This window comes from Leucopleurus acutus (assembly GCF_964270905.1).
Source record: "Leucopleurus acutus genome assembly, chromosome: 13".
In the NCBI taxonomy this organism is placed as follows: domain Eukaryota; kingdom Metazoa; phylum Chordata; class Mammalia; order Artiodactyla; family Delphinidae; genus Leucopleurus; species Leucopleurus acutus.
In genome coordinates this window covers 62,108,498-62,130,559 of record NC_139155.1, presented here as the reverse complement: position 1 = coordinate 62,130,559, position 22,062 = coordinate 62,108,498, and the positions used below count along the sequence as shown (strand labels likewise).

The 22,062-nt window shown below is 43.6% G+C and overlaps 1 protein-coding gene and 1 pseudogene across 5 annotated transcripts in view; both read right to left on the bottom strand.

The window, feature by feature from the left end:
* Window positions 1–1,661, bottom strand: part of PRELID3A (PRELI domain containing 3A) — a gene marked incomplete at its 5' end in the record, with an annotated part of 130,066 nt that extends 128,405 nt beyond the window's left edge. For 2 of the 4 annotated variants that reach the window (XM_082853014.1, XM_082853016.1), the window contains one exon: window positions 1,630–1,661. In XM_082853014.1, coding sequence (XP_082709140.1) covers window positions 1,630–1,661 — 32 coding nt within the window. The remainder of the gene's footprint in view (window positions 1–1,629) is intronic. The other 2 variants (XM_082853013.1, XM_082853015.1) reach the window with 1 other exon arrangement.
* Window positions 1,662–12,347: 10,686 nt separating this feature from the next.
* Window positions 12,348–13,647, bottom strand: LOC309970227 (S-adenosylmethionine decarboxylase proenzyme-like; annotated as a pseudogene). The gene has a single exon. The product of its transcript is annotated as an S-adenosylmethionine decarboxylase proenzyme-like (transcript).
* Between the last annotated feature and the right edge of the window lie 8,415 nt (window positions 13,648–22,062).

The following is a 22,062-nucleotide window of genomic DNA, read 5'->3' as shown; positions in this document are numbered from 1 at the left end:
GTCATCCTCATACCTGAGGGTAGCACCTTCTTAAAATAAAAGGCTTTTGTGGGTGGGGGGCATGCCACGATGCAGGCAGGGTCTTAGTTCCCTGACCAAGGATCGAACTTGTGCAGTCTTAACCACTGGACTGCCAGGGAAGTCCCATAAAAAGCATCTTCATATACTATTCTGTGGTGCCAGTCCTCAGAGTAGGAATCATGTGAGCCAGGGATTGGCAAACTGGTCTGCTGACTGTTTTCGTATGGCCTGTGAACTAAAATTATGCATTTTAAAATTTATTTTAAAATAAATTTATGTATTTAAAAAAAAAAATCAATGGGAGGAGATCTGTGCCCAGTCCACAGGAGCTCAGGGGTTGACGGGAATTCCTCTGGTGGACAGTCGCCCTCATTTCAAAGGACATCTGTTCCCCAGGATATTCCTTGGTCCCTCACTGAGCACCTACTATGTGCCAGGGACACAAAATGAATGAAGTGAGGGTTGAAGCAAGGATGCACACTACCACACGGATGAACCTCAACAATCATGCTAAGTGAAAGCAGCCAGACACAGAAGACGGTTTGGTGTATGATTGCATTTATGTGAAATGTCCAGAAAAGGCAAATCCATAGAAACAGGAAGCAGATACTGATCTGGCTGGGGCGAGGAGTGGACAGTGACTGCAGACGGGCATGAAGGGTCTTCGTAGGATGAGGAAATGTTCTACAACTGGGCTATGGAGATGTTGTACAACTATGTAAATTTACTAAAAGTCGTTGAACTGTATGATTTAAATGGGTGAATATTATCAATAGTGACTTTTCACAGCTGACAATTCACTTCTGCCTGTCGACCAACATTTCCTGAATTTGTAGGGCAGTCCTGGCCTGAGCTGCACAGCCTGGGCATTCACCATCTGCAGGAACTTAACCTGTCCCCTCTGCATCCAGATGGTGCCCGGCATGTCCCATCTTTGGGAGAACTGAGAAAATCTCTGGAGTAAGTCTGGGAATGGAACCCCAGATGAGATTTTTCTGCAGGCTGCAGGCTGTACAAAAATCAACACTAAAATTGGATCCCATCAAGTCTAAAGATTTCATTAAAATAATTTCGGAGGTTTTTAACCCACTGATAAATTTTCATTATAATTTTACATGAAAAGTTCAAAGGATGACAATTCTATTTCATGCAGTATTTTTTAAATTAAAAAATGAAACGCTGTTCTAAGTGAGATCAAGGAATTTAAAAATCTTAGTTCCTTTAAAAACTATGAAAGAATGAGCTCAGAGTGTCACAGATGAAGTGACAAGAAAAGATACCGCCTAGGTCACGAGGGCACTTTTAATCAGCTTTCCAGTGAGGCTTTCCAGTGCCCACAGTGCATTCAGGGCCAAAGCCCCCACATGCCCACGCCGGCTCCCTCTGGAGGCCGTGATCAGCCACTCGGCGGGTCCCGCCCCCGCCCCTTGTGACAGCCCCGCGCGAGGTGAGGCCAGGCCGGCGGAGGCGAAGACGCGGTCCCCCGACCCCGGGCCCTTGCAGGTCACTGCCCGTGGCGCGGCCCAACGAGGGACAGAGCCCGCCCTCCCGGAGGACACGGCCCAGGCCCAGGCCAGTCTGGACTCACTGCGGCCGCAGCCGGCTCACCCGAACACATGCTCCGAGCTCCAGACCCTCATCGTCGCCCACGCAGAGCCCGGCCCGGGGTGCTCCAGGCCCAGGGAAGCTCCAGGCCCGGGATGCTCCGCTCCGCGGGGGGCGGGGCGTGTGGACGCGGTGTGTGGGGCGTTTAGGGAGTGGGCGGGTCGGGACTGGGCTTCCGCCCATCACGAGAGCAGCGGCACCACGGCTGCGCGGAAGGGACTGGCAGTAGCTGTGCCGGCCGCAGGCACGGACTACGTGGCGGGGAGACGGGGGCGGGGCTCGTTCCTACTGGTCAGGTGGTCCAAATTCTCCCAAAGCTCCTTCCAGCCACGCCGCTTCCCACTGTTGGGAAGGATAAGGAACAGTGTGTCTCACCAGCCCGACAAGTCTCTCCGCGGAGTTGGGGGGCGGGAGGGAGGAAGCAGCCGGTGTGGAACGGCCTTAAACCAGAACGTGAGGCCCCTCGCAGGCAGTCCGCTGTGTGGTTCGAAGACCCCACGAAATCCAACCTTTTATGTAGCCAGGCAGGTGCGACCCTCGAGACCCGGATGTCAAGTGAGAGCACTGACAGCACCGCCTGTCAGAGCTCATCCTAAGTTCACCCGGCAATTGGAGTGACCACTTGGGTTCACTACTTGTCTTTGTCCAAAGGAGAAATATATTTCTCATTCCCATAGGAGGTAGGGTTGCAGCCTGAAGCCAGGTGCTCCCTGTAAGTTAGGCTAATGTTTCAAAAGGATGGCTCCCAAGTCCCTGAGAAAAAACATTCCTGGGTTGTTCAGCTGGCCAAAGGCCTACTTAGCCTTTAAAAACATTTACATAGGACTTTGCTGGTGGCGCAGTGATTAAGAATCCGCCTGCCAACTCAGGGGACGTGGGTTCGAGCCCTGGTCCAGGAAGATCCCACATGCCTCAGAGCAATTAAGCCCGTACGCCACAACTACTAATCCTGCACTCTAGAGCCTGCAAGCCACAACTACTGAGCCCATGCGCCACAACTACTGAAGCCCGCACGCTCTAGGGCCCTCATGTTTCAACTACTGAGCCCGCGTGCCTAGAGCCCATGCTCTGCAACGAGAGAAGCCACTGCAATGAGAAGTACAGGCAGCGCAAGGAAGAGTAGCCCCTGCTTGCCGCAACTAGAGAAAGCCCGCGCGCAGCAACAAGGATCCAAAGCAGCCAAAAATACTTTTAATTAAAAATAAATAAAAACATTTAAATAGATCTCAAAAAGACAACTTAGAAGTGTTTTAGAGTAGATGCTCTAAGAAAGGGTAAAGGAGAGACCCTTTCCCTTTTGCACTCGGGAAAAATCATTTTTACTCTAGATTTGTATTTACCCTGCACTTCTACAAATACAGTTCAAATGCAGAGAAGCGAGATGCTAGTTTGAGAAGAGGGTGACCCTCTGCAGAAAGAGCTGGGGTGTAAGGGCAGCACCCAGCTCAACACCCACAGCGAGCAGTCATCCCGAGCCTACCTCTGCGATGAGTCAGTGAAGTGGGGACAGAGCAGAAGCAGCCCAAAGACCTGGGCTAGGACCCTGGCCCCACCTTCTCCACGCTCCACACACTCCACCTTTGCCACCTGTGCTCTAACCTCACGGCGATCTTCCCACGTCAGCGCTGCTGCCCATTTTATTAGCGAGCAGACTGGGGTTTGAGGAGGTGTAAAAGTGCGCTGAGTGATCACACTCTGAGGGCAGAGCTGAGATGAGTCCCCCACAGCCATGCTGCAGTGACTGGCCGTTGTGGCCAGCTATGGAACATGCCCTGTGCTGGGCTCTGAGCTCAGTGCTGTCATTCTGGCTTTAAAAAGCATCATCATTGGACTTCCCTGGTGTCACAGTGGTTAAGAATCTGCCTGCCAACGCAGGGGACACAGGTTCGAGCCCTGGTCCGGGAAGATCCCACATACTGTGGAGCAACTAAGCCCGTGTGCCACAACTACTGAGCCTGCGCTCTAGAGCCCGCGAGCCACAACTACTGAACCTACATGCCACAACTACTGAAACCCTCGTGCCTATGGCCCATGCTGCACAAGAGAAGCCACCGCAATGAGAAGCCCGTGTACTGCAATGAAGAGTAGCCCCCACTCACCGCAAGTAGAGAAAAGCCCGCGCACAGCAATGAAGACCCAATGCAGCCAAAAATAAATAAATAAATTGCCGTCTCTCAAACCACTGAAAAAAGAAGTTTTTAAAAAAAACAGCATCATCATTTACAATCAGCATTTTCCACAAACACGATTGACCATGAGGCTGAAGAAATTGGGCCGATGGTGACAGTCAGAAGACACTGCAGTGAGAGTTTGTGGGGAAACCAAGACCCTAGCCAGGAAACATCTCTGTAGAGACACTACTTAGTGGTGGAGCTGGGGCCTGAGGGCAGGAGTGCAGTAAGGGTGGCCTTCAGGCTCACTGTGACTGTACCCACCTCGCCTTCAAAGCCATCTCACACACAGCTGTTGGGTCCCAGCGGCCAAGCCCGGCTCAGGTGTCAGCACCTCTGTGGTTCCATCACTACTTCTACGTACTTGCATCTGAGACTTTACCACCACGTGTTATGACCAGCAGGAACTAGGTTATCATTATCCTTGTTACTTCCAGAGTCAGAAACCTAATAGGCACACAATGAATCAATGACTGTTGAACACAGATGAACGTCACACCTGGCTTCAAGTCCTATACTGCTACCTCCATTGTTGGTCAAAGACCACCGTTTCACTCACTCTGTTCCACCAAGTCTGGTCCAGGAGCAGCAGAGCTGCTCGGGAGCCTGTTAGAAATGGAGACCCCTGGCCCCACCACACAGCATCTTGGGAGCTGTGCCCCACTTCACATCTAAACCTTTCAAAGCAAGAGTCCGCGACTGCTCTTCCCGCTCCTTTACTGCTATGTATTCCACCGCAGGCTGGAACGGGCTCCCGAAACCTCTCGTTAGTCATCAGTAACCATCGCACTTCCAGTCCAATGGGTGCTGTTTTGTCCCCCTCCCTCGGGCCTCTGTGCTGCATGAAAAGTATTGGGCTTTCTCTCCTGGGACCTCTGCTCCCTCTGCATCCTCTGTACTGGTCCTTCCCAGGATACACGCCTCTTCCCTCTCTGTTCTTCCCCCTCCACACCTGCTCCCTGAGTGATTCACTGAGTGTCCTGGTTTCCACTAAGTCCCCAGCCTGCCTCTCCATCTCATTCCTACCCATCTTTCCAGTTGCCCACGGGGTGTTCTCTAGGTCCTACTTCAAACGCATCATGGCCACGCATCTCCCACCTTAAACAGACTCCTCTCCTAGGATTCACTGCCCAGGTCCCTGGCATCACCCAGGCGCCCCAAGCTAGACCCGGACCCCTACATCCAATCATCAAGTCCTTTGGGATTTACCTCTTCTAGATTGTTTTAATCCCTTACTTCTTCCGCATTAAGAGCCAATACGATTTAATAGTTGTAGCTGAAGGCATGGGTTTGAAGAGGAACAAACCTGGGTTCCAGTCCTGGCTCCCATTCTGCAAATTGCTAACCTCTCCAAATGTCAGTATCATCATCCTTGACATGGGAACGCTACTAGTAAAAAAACAAAGTCCTTTGGGACTTGTGGGAATTAATGAGGACAGAGTACATGACTGTGGTTAGTATTGCTGTCACCGTCCCTGCTGACTCCTGACCTGGCTCCATCCAGCACCACCCTCTCCGGGTTCCTGCACAGCTCCCTAGCTGGCCCCTCAGAGCAGTGTCCCATCATCCTGCCACACCCCCTCCAGAGCTCTGTTTGGCCGTACCCTGGGGTGGTCCTCGGCACCCTCGTCCTCCTGCGGCTGCTCCCGATACCTCCATCGTTACTTTCAGCACATTGTTTTAGAGTTACTGCACCAGTTTGTGTTTCTGTCTCTCTCACCAGATTATGCTTATTAAGGAAGCATGTGTCTAGGCTCTACCTCTCTCTTAGCTTTTGAACTGTTATCTCTGGGGTGAGGCCCAGGAACAGGCATTGTTAATGAGCAGCCAAGGCAATCACAGCACTCTGGAGTTTGGAAAGGCGTCCTGCACTAGACTGAGCTCTGGGATGGGACCAGGCCTGGCTCATTTCTGTGTGCCCACGCTCGGTCCCGGTACCTGGCAAACAGTGAGCTCCAGATAAGTGCTTGTTCAGTGAGTCAAGGATGACTCCAAGGGCATCATGAACCTGGGAGCAGGTTGGCCAGGGTGGGTGGGGCTCCATCTGTTGTCACCACTACAGAGCCACCTGGTCGAGTTTAGGAAACCCTAGTGCCTTTGTGGGTCACCTGTGGGGTAAATTGAGAGGCTTTTCAACCAGTGGTCCTAGTCTTTTTTGTTAATCTATTCACATTTTATATATTGAGATTCGGTGTCAAAATTTCACTTTTACAAGAGTCTGCTGCTAAAAATAAATAAGTTTGAAAACTGCTGTACCAGAATAGCTTTTTAATTTAGATAGAAAATCAATCTCCCAGCAGGTAAGGAGTTTTGAAGAACTTTTGGAGCCGTTCCTTTCCCACTGTCATGAATATTCTTCATTAGGCTCTGATGTTTAATTGACCCTGAAATACAATGATCATGAAGATCTGACTTACAGGGATTCCTCAACCCTCCATGCAGTTAGAACAAGAGGGCAGGAGGGCAGGATTCCAGCCGGCACCATCAGCATCTAGATCTTCCAAGATCCTATGTAGGAATATTATTGTTATCCAGAGACAGTTCTCTAACCAGAGTCAAAACTATCCTGAACCTCAACACAGCCAAGATATTCTCATGTTTTATTAAAACAGTATATCTCTGTGACCTTTTACTTTCTATGGTATATGCTTCTATGTAATTAATTCCTCTTCCCAACCCTTAAATACAATTCCTGAAGTAAGTCTCTACAATAAGTAGTCTAACTTTTCCTCCTTATTTCTGTTTCTGGGCACTTTAATTCTATCCAATTCCCATATGCCTCTGGCATTGCAAAGATGGCTTATGACCAAGGGGCCTGGTGTCCAAAACAATCATCAGTTTTCTCTCGAGAAGATACAACTAGGAAAAATCTAGGAACTTTATGATTTTTGTGCACTACTGTGACCAACAGTTTAGAAAAATGTTTGATCACTACCAAGTAAAGTGGTGACTAGGAATATTCTAAATGTTCTGCTACTGTCATTCATGAAACTTGCATCGTTAGGGTTTGATGTTGTAATTCATTCTCTTATTCGTTGTCATGTAGGAGATATTAATATTGTGTCTTTAGATTCCTTTACTTGAGGCACATTACCAGGAACAGCAGCACAAGTCATGACCACAGACGGAAAATACCACATCAGCTTCACCTTATAGAAAATAATTAGCATTGTTATAGATGAACAACAGTAACATCATTTAGGAGGAAAAAAAATCCAGACCAGCCTGTGATACTTGAAAGTTTTCTTTTTTTTAAAAAAATAAATTTATTTATTTATGCTGTGTTGGGTCTTTGTTTCTGTGCGAGGGCTTTCTCTAGTTGCGGCGAGCGGGAGCCACTCTTCATCGCGGTGCATGGGCCTCTTACTATCGCGGCCTCTCTTGCCACGGAGCACAGGCTCCAGACGCGCAGGCTCAGTAGCTGTGGCTCACGGGCTCAGTTGCTCCGCGGAATGTGGGATCTTCCCATACCAGGGCTCGAACCCGTGTGCCCTGCATTGGCAGGCAGATTCTCAACCACTACGCCACCAGGGAAGCCCCTTGAAAGTATTCTGAATGCACAATGCGCAGTTGTCCTTAATAGACTAATAGATTAATAAACCTCTCCTGCCACCTGGTGGACAAATTGTGCAGCACAGCTTCGCGTGAGCAGTCTCAGGGTCCTAGTTCCCAAACACATGTAACTTATTTATTTTTTGTAATAACGTTTACCAAGCAATTTCTCTGCTGGGATATCATCCACTGAATATATATTGGCACGTGTGTGTGTGTGTGTGTGTGTGTGTGTGTGTATATATACACATCAATAAAAATGTTCATTGTAGCATCTGAGATACAAATAAATTGGAATCAGTCTAACTGACCCTTGGTTAGAAACTGTTATACTTTTCCCATAGAATACCAGAAAGCTTATTAAAGAACTGGGTGGAAGTATATGCTATTAACATACAAACTTATATGCTAATCAGAAAAGCAAAGTGTATAAACTACAATTTCATTCACATGAAAATATACTTTATATGCTTGTAAATACATGTAAACTGTATGGACACATACACAACACACCAAAAAGAACTCTAAGAAAATTACCTTTAAGCAGTGAAAGTGAGAGATTGACTTCCACTCCCTATTTTGTGTCGTCAACTTTGTTGAATTTATTTATTAGTTCTAGTAACGTTCAATGGATTGTTTATGATTTTCTATAATTAGGATCATGTCATGTGTATATACAGATAGGTTTACTTCTTCCTTTCCAATATGGATGCCTAATATTTCTTTTTCTTGTCTAACTGATCTGGCTAGAACTTCCAATACAATGTTAAATGGTAGTAGTGAGGGCTTCCCTGGGGGCGCAGTGGTTAAGAATCCGCCTGCCAATGCAGGAGACACGGGTTCAAGCCCTGGACCGAGAAGATCCCACATGCCACGAAGCAACTAAGCCCGTGTGCCACAACTACAGAAGCTGCACTCTAGAGCCCACAAGCCACAACTACTGAGCCCACGTGCCACAACTACCAAGCCCGTACGCCTACAGCCCATGCTCTGCAACAAGCCCGTGCACCTCAATGAAGAGTAGCCCCTGCTCACTGCAACTAGAGAAAAGCCCACACAAAGACCCAATGCAGCCATAAATAAATAAATAAATGAATTTATAAAGAAAAAAATAGTAGTGGTGAAAGTGGGCATACTTGTCTTGTTCGTGATCTTAGAGGGAAAGATTTCAGTCTTTCACCATTGAGTAAGAAGTTAGGGCTTCCCAGGTGGCGCAGTGGTTGAGAGTCCGCCTACCGATGCAGGGGACACGGGTTCGTGCCCCGGTCTGGGAAGATCCCACATGCCGCGGAGCGGCTGGGCCCGTGAGCCATGGCCGCTGAGCCTGCGCGCCCGGAGCCTGTGCTCCGCAACGGGAGAGGCCACAACAGTGAGAGGCCCGCGTACCGCAAAAAAAAAAAAAAAAAAAAAAAAAAAGAAGTTAGCTGTGGGTTTTTCACAAGTATCCTTTATTATGTTGAGAAGGTTAACTTCCCTAGTATTCCAAGTGTTTTTTCTAATGAAATGGTGTTGGATTTTGTCAAATGCCTTTTCTGTATCAATTGAGATGATCATGTGATTTTTTGTTTTGTTTTGTTTTTATATGCAAATGTTCATAGCAGCTTTATTCATATTTTCCAAAAATTGGAAACAAAATGTTCATTAACAGGAGAATAGCTAAACAAATTGTGGTACATTCATACAATGGAATACTACTCAGCAATAAAAATAAATACATGGTTCAACCTCTCAAAACTTTATACTAATGAAAGCATTAAGTGATTCAATTTAGTTTCAGAGCTGGGGTGGGGAGGGAAACCCTAGTCTATGGTGAAAAAATATGGATAGTAGTTAAACTACCAACTAAAGTAGGGGTAGTGCTTTGTTGCTTAGGTAGGGGTATAAGGGAACATTCCTTTGTCCTGATATGGCTGTGGGCTAAAAATATCCATTTTCAAAATTGTAGTTAAGATTTGTGTATTTCAATTTTATAAATCTTACCTAATAAGAGGTATGTATATATGAATATGGATAGATGAATGTACCAAAGCAGAATTGAGGACTATCGAAGCTAGGGTGTGAAGGTTCAAGGTACAATTTTTTTTTAATATACAACCAATTAAGATGTTTAATTACAAATCTCGACGTATTTTTATGGGCTCCTAGCTCACATATCCAACAGCATATTGGACATCTCTTGACACTGCCAATGGTTTTCTTCCAATCTTAGTCACATAACAGATCTCTATGACCCTGCCTCAATTTCATCCTAGGTTTCTGGTTTGAACAACTCAGGAAAATGCTAGATTGCAAGAAGTAGTCTGAAGAGGGTTCAGTTTGGGGTAAGAATTGTGACTTGTCATCTTGTAAAGGACTAATAAAGTAGCCCCTAAGGAGCAAACATAAGTGGGAAGAAACTAGAAAAGTAAAACAAACTGATGGTGATCAACAGTGGACATGCTTGCAGTGAACTCAGAAAGTCTCTGAAGGTAGGAATGGGTGGATAGAATCCAAAGGACCAATACTTCTTCCATTATGACAAAAAGGGTAGATGAGAATGTCAAGTTTGAAGGTGGGTAGCCAGGAAATGGTGAGTTATCTGACTAGGACAATAAAAGCCTTTTATTTTTCATAGTGTGATATCACATTTACCATATTTTTCAGATTATGTCCCTGAATCTGATTAACACCAAGTGTCTGCCAAACTCAGTTACCTGTTCATGTAAAAGAATCTGGTGCTGTAGGTATTGCACACATACGTAACAACCTGCTTTTCTATGATCAACCCTTTTTAACTCAGATGATGAGATATGTACCTGCATGGCACAATGATCAAAAGCTTATAACTCTGTTCTAGTCAACAGAAATAACCATGAGTTAGACTCTGCCCCCACCCCACCATCAACAGCCTATTTCATAATAAATGTTAGACTATTCCACCTTCAAACTTTTCACTTTTCTAGCTCCAAACTCTAGCATTCTTACTACTTACACCCTCTCTACTCTTTGATATCCTGGTATATAGCCTGGATGATTTCCTTTGAGCTTCAGGTATGAAGCCACTAACAAAAAAATGTTTAAATCTGTTCTCCCAGGAGCTTAGAGATCTTATCTTTATGACAACTCCCATAAATCTTAAAAAATGATCATTAAATATTGATTTACTCAATTAATTATAAAAACTTTAGATGTCTAGTATTTGGTCATGTATACTATTTAAAAAAATACATCAACAGAAAACTTTCTGAATGTCACTAGACAACGAATTAAGCAAACCTTTATTGAAGCTTAAACTGTGGTACAGAAATACATTTCAACTGATTTAAGTCCAACACCATGAAGAGGGAAATTATGGCACCAAAATTTTCCCTCCTCTATCATACACACTAGGATTAATTTAGATTACTATCCAATCTATAGTTTTCATTTTTCTAGGCTTTGTTCCATACAAATTTGTGCAGTTTCTCAACATTAAATGGAAATCTTAAATCTATTGGGCCGGGGCGGGAATCAGACCTCAAGCAAATAAATGTTCATCAAATCTACTGGGACACTGTTCAAGAACAAAATCCACTTTGACCACTGGTCCTCATAATAGCACCAAAACATTAGGTACTGCGCGCTAATTACAGAACCGGACTGATCCATTGATTGAAAGCTTCTTCAATGAAGCTCTGAATCAACAACGTGTTTAAAAGTCAAAATTGTTCCAACCACTTGATTTCAAACCAAGTAGAATTTATGTTTAGAAACACTAAAAAAAAAGTGTTTCATTTATAAATATGGAAGGAACAAAAACATCACTGCATCAATCCAGAAAGAATCAAAAATTGTTTGAGGACAAGAAGAAATACAAAATTGAGTCAACTTTGCTCTTTTCTCAGCTGCTTAAATAAATGTCCGTATTAGCAAATACAGCTAAAAGATGCCAACTCTTTTAAGCCTGTATTTCTAGTCATTTCCTATTGACCATTTTGGAATTTTGTGTGTTATGTTTTATGGATAGCGCTCTGCTTCACTGTGTAGTATGTCTGAATAACCTGAACAGTTCTCATTCATCACTTGATGTTACTCCATGGAGAAAGAAATACCAGTAAGAGGAACCATCAGAACACTATCACATGCATCACAAAGTCACATAACTTTTTAAGTCACAAGATGGCAAAGAAATCGATTCTGCTTTGAACCAAAGTTTATGGCATATCATTAATAGAAATGAGTGGAAATGGCTATGAAAGTAAAAGTTGAGGTGAATCATCTGAGCTGACTTGACTTGTTGAATCCAACACAACCTTTATCTTAAATCTCCTTGCTAACAAATTTAGTTATAATTTTTTATACTACTACTTAGCAAGTTAATAAAGACATGGTACCCATGAGAAGCTAATCTCATTTAATGGGGGGCACAGAATGGCATACAGTTTCCATACAGTTCTGCCAATATTCCCTAGTATCAATCTACACCTTCTTTGCTAATCAACACCAGCTTATTTCAAAAGAGCTCATGGTAACGAAAAATGCCAAACTCCCTTGACCTTAAAAGAAAATTAAGCCCAGGGTCCATCCCCCCATTCCCCTTCTGGGGTATAAGGTTAGTGTAAACCCACAGTGTAACAGTGTATTGCTTTATGGAGGGGGTGTGGTTGGGAGGGAGATACCATGGTGAGGAATGAATCAATTAAAGTCACACAAGTATAGGAAGCAGTGAGATAGTAATACACAAAATGGATAACTGCAGTCATTTTCGTAGAGGACTCGACTCGTGGAAGAAGAACTTTGATTGGTGCTGCAAGAACACCTATATGAAGTAGAAACTGGTTTCAATAACATTAGTAGAGAATATGTTCTAGAAAGTGGAGGTAACTGGATGCAAAATCCTGGTAGCAATTTAATAGAACAGTCCCAGATGGCTAGGCTGAGGCCAACACCTAATGAGGACGAAAGCCTTGTCTGTGGGGAATTTTGGATGATACCTGGAGAAATACTACACTGTGCATAAACCAAACTGAGTTGTTTTCACAAGTGTTGTAAAGTTTCATATAGTAAAAGGTTTTTTCTACATGCACTTCAATTTCACAGCAAGAGTGGCATAGGATACCTAAACACAGAAGAGAGCATTCATGCAAGATATCTAACTCCTTGATATAATAATGCATACAATTCAAAATGATTACACTATCATTACATCTAGGGCTTTCTGCAACTACAAGGTGGTGGTTATGGAAAGCATGGCCCTTGGTATCAATATCTAAAAAGCAGCCACCACCTTCTTCTATGTGTGTTCTCTTTTTGCATTTTTTCTTCATTTTTCTTAATCAACTCTGCTGTTATTGCTGCTTCTCAGCAAAACTGGTAAAAACAAAATTGTAATCACTGAACATAGCGCTCTGGCAATCAAGACGTTTAAAACCTTCAATACTCTGGGGAGGAGAAAGCACTGTGAGACATTTAGAACTCTGATTTACAAACAGGGTAGTCACAAATTTTCCTGGCTTGAAGACTTCCACAACTTTCCTGATCAGGTCATCATAGGAGGTCTGACTTAAGTTTGTTTCAAAGCTAACATAAGAAAATTCTGGTTCTGAGTGATGTGAATAGTCCAATAAGTTCCATCCAATTTCATTCCATTCATTGAATACCCACAAGGATTGAACAGTGTGGCATCAATGACAGAACCTGGTATCAGGTCACGAATTCCACTCTCACGAGTGACATCCTTTGCAGTAACACCATCTTTCATGTAGAACTGGTCCATAACTGCTGGGTCAAGCTCACTCAACAGAATTTCCAGGGTTTGATCCGGCTGATTGATTACCCGACTCTCTGGGAAATCCAAAGTACAAAAGCACCAACAATCAGAATTCATGCATCCCATACAATATGTTGCTCCATTTGGGAAAATTGCATTAAGAAACTCTATTTCTTCCTGGAAATTCCGGTGTGGGTACCCTTGGTGAGAAGGCTTCATGAAATTCTCACGAGAATAAAAGAAGCTTTGAATTGAGTCAAACCCACTGTAATCCCTAGCAAGTTTCAACAGGGGAACCAGTGCTTTCAGCAAGAGGGTGGTACCACATGTCTTCAAAATGAAACGTCTCTTGGAGACAAACATGCTACTCTCACTGAGTACATAAGCTTCCTGCTTGTCAGTTTTTGTCACACTTATGATTGAACATAGCACATCCTTCAAAAGTATGTCCCACTCGGATCTTGGGATGGTGCAAAGATCCCCAGATCTTTGGTTTGCGTTGGGTTGCTGCCTGGAGAACTAAACCTCCAGCAGCTTCTCAGTCCCTTCGAAAAAATGTGCAGCTTCCATCACCGTGAGACTAGCGAACAACCAACAACCACAGAAAATCAACTAAATTAAATCTCTTCTCCTGCCGCTGCCGCCGCCACTGATTATTCCAGCTGTGTTACTAAAGTTCAGGTTCCTTTTTTGCTATAATTTTATATTAACTTTTTTTAAAAAGGGTTAATAAAATTTTCCCGGCTTTTTTGTGTGTGTGTGTGAGCAAAAGTTGAAACAGAGGCAGAAACAGAGGAAACAGAGGCAGATACAGCTCAGTCTCTTGTAGTCCGCTGTTTCCCCGTTAGAGAGAGTAGCGCGAGCGCTAGCTAATGTCGCCGGCCATACTGTGGGAGCGATCATGTGATTTAAAAAAATTCATTCTATTAACGTGATGTATTACATTGATTTTATTATGTTGAACCAACCTGACATTCTGAGGTAAATCCCACTTGGTCATGGTGTATAATCCTTCAAATATAATGTTGGCTTTGGTTTGCTAGTATTTTGTTGAGGATTTTTTTTTTTTTTTTTTTTTTTTTTTTTTTTTTTTTGCGGTACGCGGGCCTCTCACTGTTGTGGCCTCTCCCTTTGCGGAGCACAGGCTCTGGACGCGCCGGCTCAGCGGCCATGGCTCACGGGCCCAGCCGCTCCGCGGCATGTGGGATCTTCCCAGACCGGGGCACGAACCCGCGTCCCCTGCATCGGCAGGCGGACTCTCAACCACTGCGCCACCAGGGAAGCCCTTGTTGAGGATTTTTGCATGTATATTCATAAGGGATACTGCATTATCTCCAAATACAGTCACATTGGAAGTTGGGGTTTCAAATATGAATGTTGGGGGCAATCTACAGATTTAATGTGATCCCTATCAAATCACCCATGACGTTTTTCACAGAACTAGAACAAATAATCCTAAAATTTATATGGAACCATAAAAGACCCAGAATTGCTAAAGCAATCCTGAAGAAAAAGAACAAAGCGGGAGGCATAACCCTCCCAGACTTCAGAAAATACTACAAAGCTACAGTAATCGAAACAGAGTGGTACTGGCACAAAAACAGATACATGGATCAATGGAACAGAATAGAGAGCCCAGAAATAAACCCACACACCTACAATCAATTAATATTCAAAAAAGGAGGCAAGAATATAAAAAGGGGAAAAAGACAGTTTCTTCAGCAAGTGGTGCTGGGAAATTTGGACAGCTGCATATAAATCAATGAAGTTAGAACACACCCTCACACCATGCACAAAAATAAACTCAAAATGGCTTAAAGACTTAAACATAAGATATAACACCATGAAACTCCTAGAAAAGATCATAGGCAAAACATTCTCTGACATAAATTGTACCAATATTTTCTTAGGTAAGTCTCCCAAGACAATAGAAATAAAAACAAAAATAAACAAATGGGACCTAATCAACCTTACAAGCTTCTGCACAGCAAAGGAAAACATAAACAAAATGAAAAGACAACCTACAAAATGGGAGAAAATATTTGCAAACGATGCAACCGACAAGGGATTGATTTCCAAAACATACAAACAGCTCATACAATTCAACAACAATAAAAAACAAACATCTCAATCGATAAAAGGGCAGAAGACCTAAATAGACATTTCTGCAAAGAAGACATACAGATGGCCAATAGGCACATGAAAAGATGCTCAACATCACTAATCATTAGAGAAATGCAAATCAAAACCATAATGAGGTACCATCTCACACCACTCAGAATGGCCATCATTAAAAAGTCTACAAACAGGGCTTCCCTGGTGGCTCAGTGGTTAAGAATCCGCCTGCCAGTGCAGGGGACACAGGTTCGAGCCCTGGTCTGGGAAGATCCCACATGCCACAGAGCAACTAAGCCCGTGAACCACAACTACTGAGCCTGCACTCTAGAGCCCGCGAGCCACAACTAGCGAGTCCGTGTGCCACAACTACTGAAGCCCGCGTGCCTAGAGCCCGTGCTCCGCAATAAGAGAAGCCACCACAATGAGAAGCCCGCGCACCGCAACAAAGAGTAGCCCCTGCTCGCCACAACTAGAGAAAGCCTGCGCACAGCAACAAAGACACAGCCAAAAAATAAAAATAAATTTATTTAAAAAAAGAGAAAAGGTCTACAAAAAATAAATGCTGGAGAGGGTGGGGAGAAAAGGGGACTCTCTTACACTGCTGGTGGTAACGTAAATTGGTGCAGCCACTATGGAAAACAGTAGGGAGGTTCCTCAAAAAAACTAAAAATAGAGTTGCCATATGATCCAGCAATCCCACTCCTGGGCACATACTCATTCAAAACTATAATTCTAAAAGATACATGCAGGGACTTCTCTGGTGGTCCAGTGGTTAAGAATCAGCACTTCCACTGCAGGGGCACAGGTTCAATCCCTGGTTGGGGAACTAAGATCCTGCATGCCACATGGCACAGCCCCCCAAAAAATTAAATTAAAATTAAAGATACATGCACCCCTATGTTCATAGCAGCGCTATTTACTATAGTCAAGACATGGAAACATAGAGAAATACAAATCCACAATGAGGTATCACATCACATCAGTCAGAATGGCCATCATCAAAAAATATACAAACAATAAATGCTGGAGAGGGTGTGGAGAAAAGGGAACCCTCCTGCACTGCTGGTGGGAATGTAAACTGATAGTCACTATGAAGAACAGTATGGAGGTTCCTTAAGAAACTAAAAATAGAACTACCATATGACCCAGCAATCCCACTACTGGGCATATACCCTGAAAAAACCATAATTCAAAAAGATACATGTACTGCAATGTACATTGCAGCACTATAGACAATAGCCAGGCCATGGAACCAACCTAAATGTCCATCAACAGATGAATGGATAAAGAAGATGTGGCACATATATACAATGGAATATTACTCAGCCAACAAAAGGAATGAAATTGAGTTATTTATAATGAGGTGGATGGACCTAGAGTCTGTCATACAGAATGAAGTAAGTCAGAAAGAGAAAAATACCGCATGCTAACACACATATATGGAACCTGAAAAAACAGTAATGATGAACCTAGTGGAAGGGCAGGAATAAAAATGCAGACGTAGAGAACAGACTTGAGGTCACAGGGCGGGAAGCGGAAGCTGGGACGAAGTGAGAGAGTAGCACTGACATATATACACTACCAAATGTAAAATGGATGGCTAGTGGGAAGCTGCTGCATAGCACAGGGAGATCAGCTCAGTGCTTTGTCACCACTTAGAGGGGTGGGATAGGGAGGGTGGGAGGGAGGCTCAAGAGGGAGGGGACATGGGGATATATGTATACATATAGCTGAATCACTTTGTTGTACAACAGCAACTAACACAACATTGTAAAGCAGTTATACTCCAATAAAGATATTTTTTTAATTAAATAAATACTTTTAAAATTTTATTTTAAAAATAAAATAAATAAAAGTAAAAACATAGTATCATATCACACACACACAAACCTAAATGTCCATTGACAGATGAATGGATAAAGAAGATGGGATATACACACACACACACACACACACACATATATATATAAAAATAATATGATATCACTTATATGTAGAATATAAAATATGATACAGGGACTTCCCTGGTGGTGCAGTGGTCAAGAATCTGGCTGCAAGGTACACGGGTTCGAGCCCTGGTCCCGGAAGATCTCACGTGCCGCAGAGCAACTAAGCCCGTGCGCCACAACTACTGAGCCTGCGCTCTTTTCTTTGTCCAGCCTTAACCAGTGCTGCACCTGCTTACACCCATTCTTGGAGGACCCTAGGTGATTCACTGAAGAACTCCAGGGACTAAATTTCTCCTTCGACTTCACTTAGAAGGACCTGAATGTTGCCATTTCCCACTGTTGCACCCCTGAGGAAAAGACCTACATTTGGGCAGAGGCTCAAGCATATGCTGATGGATTACACACTGCCCCACCCAATCATTATCCTGTGGGCATGATGGCGGTACCACTGATTGATCCCAATTGGGAGTATCAGCCAGGCTAAACTGGTATCCCTAAAAGAGACCACATGATCCTTTGCCTCATTGAAGGGATGAAACTATACATAATTAAACCTGTCATTTATGGTAAGGTTAAAGAGATCACTCAAGGTCAGGACAAAAATCCAGCCCTATTTCAGGCCAGGCTGGTAGATGCCCTCTAAAAGTATATGACTGTTGACCCAAACACTTTTTGAGGGACACATTGTACTTGCAATCCATTTCATTAGCTTGTCAGCCCCCAACATCTGTCAAAAGCTTGCCATGGGGCCCCCAAACCCCTTGCAACCTTACTGATAAGGCCTTCAGTGTCTTTAACAGCAGAGACCAGGCTGAGGAGGAAAGGAAGGAACAGCATGACTTAAGGGACCATTAGCAAGCCAAGCTTCTGGCAGCCATCATGGCAGGACCTAACTCACCTCCTGGTCACCCCAAAGGCACTCCCAGAAGCCCCCCACCAGGTAAAGGAGCCTGTTTTAACTGTGGGAGCCCCAAACACTGGAGCAAGGAATGCCCAGAAAACAGGTTCCAGCCTCCACCCAAGACACCATGCCCACTCTGTAAGAAGATGGGCCACTGGAGAAGGGAATGCCCTCAGCTCCAAAGGGAGTGGGGAAATTGCCCCTTGCCAGTCATGGCAGTGGTTGATTGATGGGACCTGGGACCTCCCAAGAAGAAAGTCATTATCACATGGGAGGAACCACAGGTGACCACTGACATGGCAGGTTGTCCAGTTTCTACTAGACATAGGAGCCACTTACTCTGTCCTGACTTCTCACGCTAGGCTCCTTGCCCCTAAAACCTGCTCTATTGTTGGGGGAGAAGGAAGGCCAAAATGAAAACATTTCACCACCCCTCTAACTTGCAGCTGGGGAAAGACTCTTATAACTCACAAGTTTCTGGTCATGCCTGAATGCCCCAGCCCATTATTAGGAAGAGATTTCATTCTTCTAAATCTTTCTCTCCCTGAGTAAGTGACTCTTACTGTCCCTGAAAACCAAAACCAAGACCTATTTTTGGCTAGACTATGCATTATACAAGACATGGATAGTCCAGCTCAAAATATTTCCCCAGTAATTAAAGAACTCATACAGCCACAGGTCTGGGACCAGGAAATCTAATGACAGGCAAAGATTGCCACTCCTGTGAAAATCACCTTAAAGGAGGCTAATAACTTCCCTTCCAAGCATCAATATCTCACAAAACCAGAGGCTTGATGAGGCCTCCAATCCCTGATCTCAAAATTCATCAAATATGGGCTTTTGTTGCCATGCCAATCTCCTCGTAATACTCCAATCCTACATGTTCTCAAACCAAATGCGGAATATACAATGATCCAAGATCTTCGAATCATAAAAGAAGCTGTCATGAGCCACAACTACTGAGCCCGCGAGCCACAACTACTGAAGCCTGTGTGCCACAATTACTGAAGCCCACATGCCTAGAGATTGTGTTCCACAACAAAGAGAAGCCACCACAATGAGAAGCCCACTCACCACAATGAAGAGTAGTCCCCGCTTGCCGCAACTTGAGAAAGCCCGCATGCAGCAATGAAGACCCAATGCAGCCAAAAACAAAATAAATAAAATTTAAAAAATAATACATTTTAGGGCTTCCCTGGTGGCACAGTGGTTGAGAGTCCGCCTGCCGATGCAGGGGACACAGGTTCGTGCCCCGGTCTGGGAGGATCCCACATGCCGTGGAGCGGCTGGGCCCGTGAGCCATGGCCGCTGAGCCTGCGCGTCCAGAGCCTGTGCTCCGCAACAGGAGAGGGCACAATGGTGAGAGGCCCGCATACTGAAAAAAAAAAAAATAATAATACATTTTTTAAATAAATAAAAAATAAAAATTCCCTATGAACAAAAGTCGAGGACCAAATGGTTTCACAGGTGAATTCTACCTAACATACAAAGAACAACTTATACAGATCCTTCTCAAACTCTTCCAAAAACTGAACAGAAAGGAACACTCCCAAAGACATTCTATGAAGCCACCATCACCCTGATACCAAAACCACACAAAAGATACTAAAAGATACCACCAAAAAGGAAAATCACAGGTCAATATCTTTGATGAATACAGATGCAAAAATTCTCAAAAAAAAAATATTAGCAAACTGAGTCCAACAACACATAAAGATCATACACCATGACCAAGCTGGTCACAAGGATGGCTCAACACATGCAAATCAATCAATGTGATACACCACATCAACAAAAGAAAAGACAAAAACAACAATCATCTCAATAGATGCAGGAAAAGCATTCAATAAAATTCCACATCCATTCATAATAAAAACCCTTTTGAAAGTAGGTATAGAGAGAACATATCTCAACATAATAAAAGCTATTTATGATGAACCAATGGCCAATATAATACTCAACAGTGAAAAGCTGAAAGCCTTCCTGCTAAAACCTGGAACAAGACAAGGATGCCCACTCTTACCTCTTCTATTCAACACAGTACTGGAAGTTTTAGCCACAGCAATCAGAAAAGAAAAAGAAATAAAAGGTATTCAAATGGTAGGGAAGAGGTAAAATTGTCATTATATGCAGATGACATGATAATATACAGAGAAAACCCTAAAGGGTCCACACAAAAACTACTAGAACTGATAAACGAATAGAACAAGGTAGCAGGATACAAGATTAACATACAGAAACCGAATGCATTTCTTTACACCAACAATGAAATATCAGAAAGGGAATATAATAAAATGGTACCTCTTAAAATCACACCCCCAAAAATAAAATATTTAGGAATAAACCTGACCAAGGAGTTGAAAGACATATGCTGAGAACTAAAAAACATTAATAAAGGAAATTGAAGATGATTCTTCAACTAAGCGTTTGCATGCCGCAACCAAGCATGCCACAATTAAGGAACCCGCGTGCCGTAGCGAAGATTCCACATGATTCAGGTGAGACCCGGCACAGCCAAAGTAAATAAATAAATAAATAAATAAATAAATAAATAAATTTTTTAAAAATGCTGGCGAGGGTGTGGAGAAAAGGGAACCCTCTTACACTGTTAGTTGGAATGTAAGTTGGTGCAGCCACTGTGGAAAATAGTATGGAGGTTCCTCAGAAAACTAAAAATAGAATTACCATATGATCCAGGAATTCCACTCCTGGGCATATATTCAGACAAAACTATAATTCAAAAAGATACATGCGGAACTTCCCTGATGGCGCAGTGGTTAAGAATCCTCCTGCTAATGCAGGGGACACGGGTTTGAGCCCTGGTCCGGGAATACTCCACATGCGGCGGAGCAACTAAGCCCATGTGTCAAAACTACTGAGCCTGCGTCTAGCGCCCACGAGCCACAGCTACTAAAGCCCACGTGCCTAGAGCCTGTGCTCCACAACAAAAGAAGCCACTGCAATGAGAAGCCTGCACACTGCAATGAAGAGTGGCCTTCACTCGCCGCAACTAGAGAAAGCCCGCGCACAGCAATGAAGACCTTATGCAGCCAAAAATAAATTTATTCAAAAAAAAGATACGTGCACCCCTATGTTTATAGCATCACTCACTATTCATGATAGCCAAGACATGGAAACAACCTAAATGTCCATCGACACATGAATGGATAAAGATGTGGCACTTACATACAATGGAATAGTACTCAGCCATAAAAATGAACGAAATAATGCCATTTGCAGCAATATAGATGCAACTAGAGATTATCATACTAAGTGAAGTCAGTCAGAAAGAGAAATACAAATACCATATGATATCACTTATATGTGGAATCTAAAATATGACACAAACCTTTCTATGAAACAGAAACAGAATCACGGACATAGAGAACAGACTGGTGGTTGCCAAGGGGGATGGGGTTGGGGGAGAGAAGGAGTGGGAGGTTGGGGTTAGCAGATGTAAGCTTTTTTTTTTTTTTTTTTTTAATGCAGTACGTGGGCCTCTCACTATCGTGGCCTCTCCTGTTGCGGAGCACAGGCTCCGGACGCGCAGGCTCAGCAGCCATGGCTCACAGGCCCAGCCGCTCCACGGCATGTGGGATCTTCCCGGACCGGGGCACGAACCCGTGTCCCCTGCATCAGCAGGTGGACTCTCAACCACTGCGCCACCAGGGAAGCCCAGATGTAAGCTTTTATATATAGAATGGATAAACAACAAGGTCCTACTGAATAGCACAGAGAACTATACTCAATATCTATGATAAACCATAATGGAAAAGAATATAAAATAGAAGAATGTATATGTATGTGTGTGTGTATACATATATATATATATGTATATACACTGAGAATCACTTTGCTGTACAGTAATTAAGACATTGTAAATCAACTACAATAAAAAAAATTCTACCAAAAAAAAATTGGTAATGGAAACTGAAAATGATTCAAAGAAATGGAAAGAATCCCATGCTCTTAGAAGAACTGATATTGTTAAAATGGCCATACTACCCAAAGCAATCT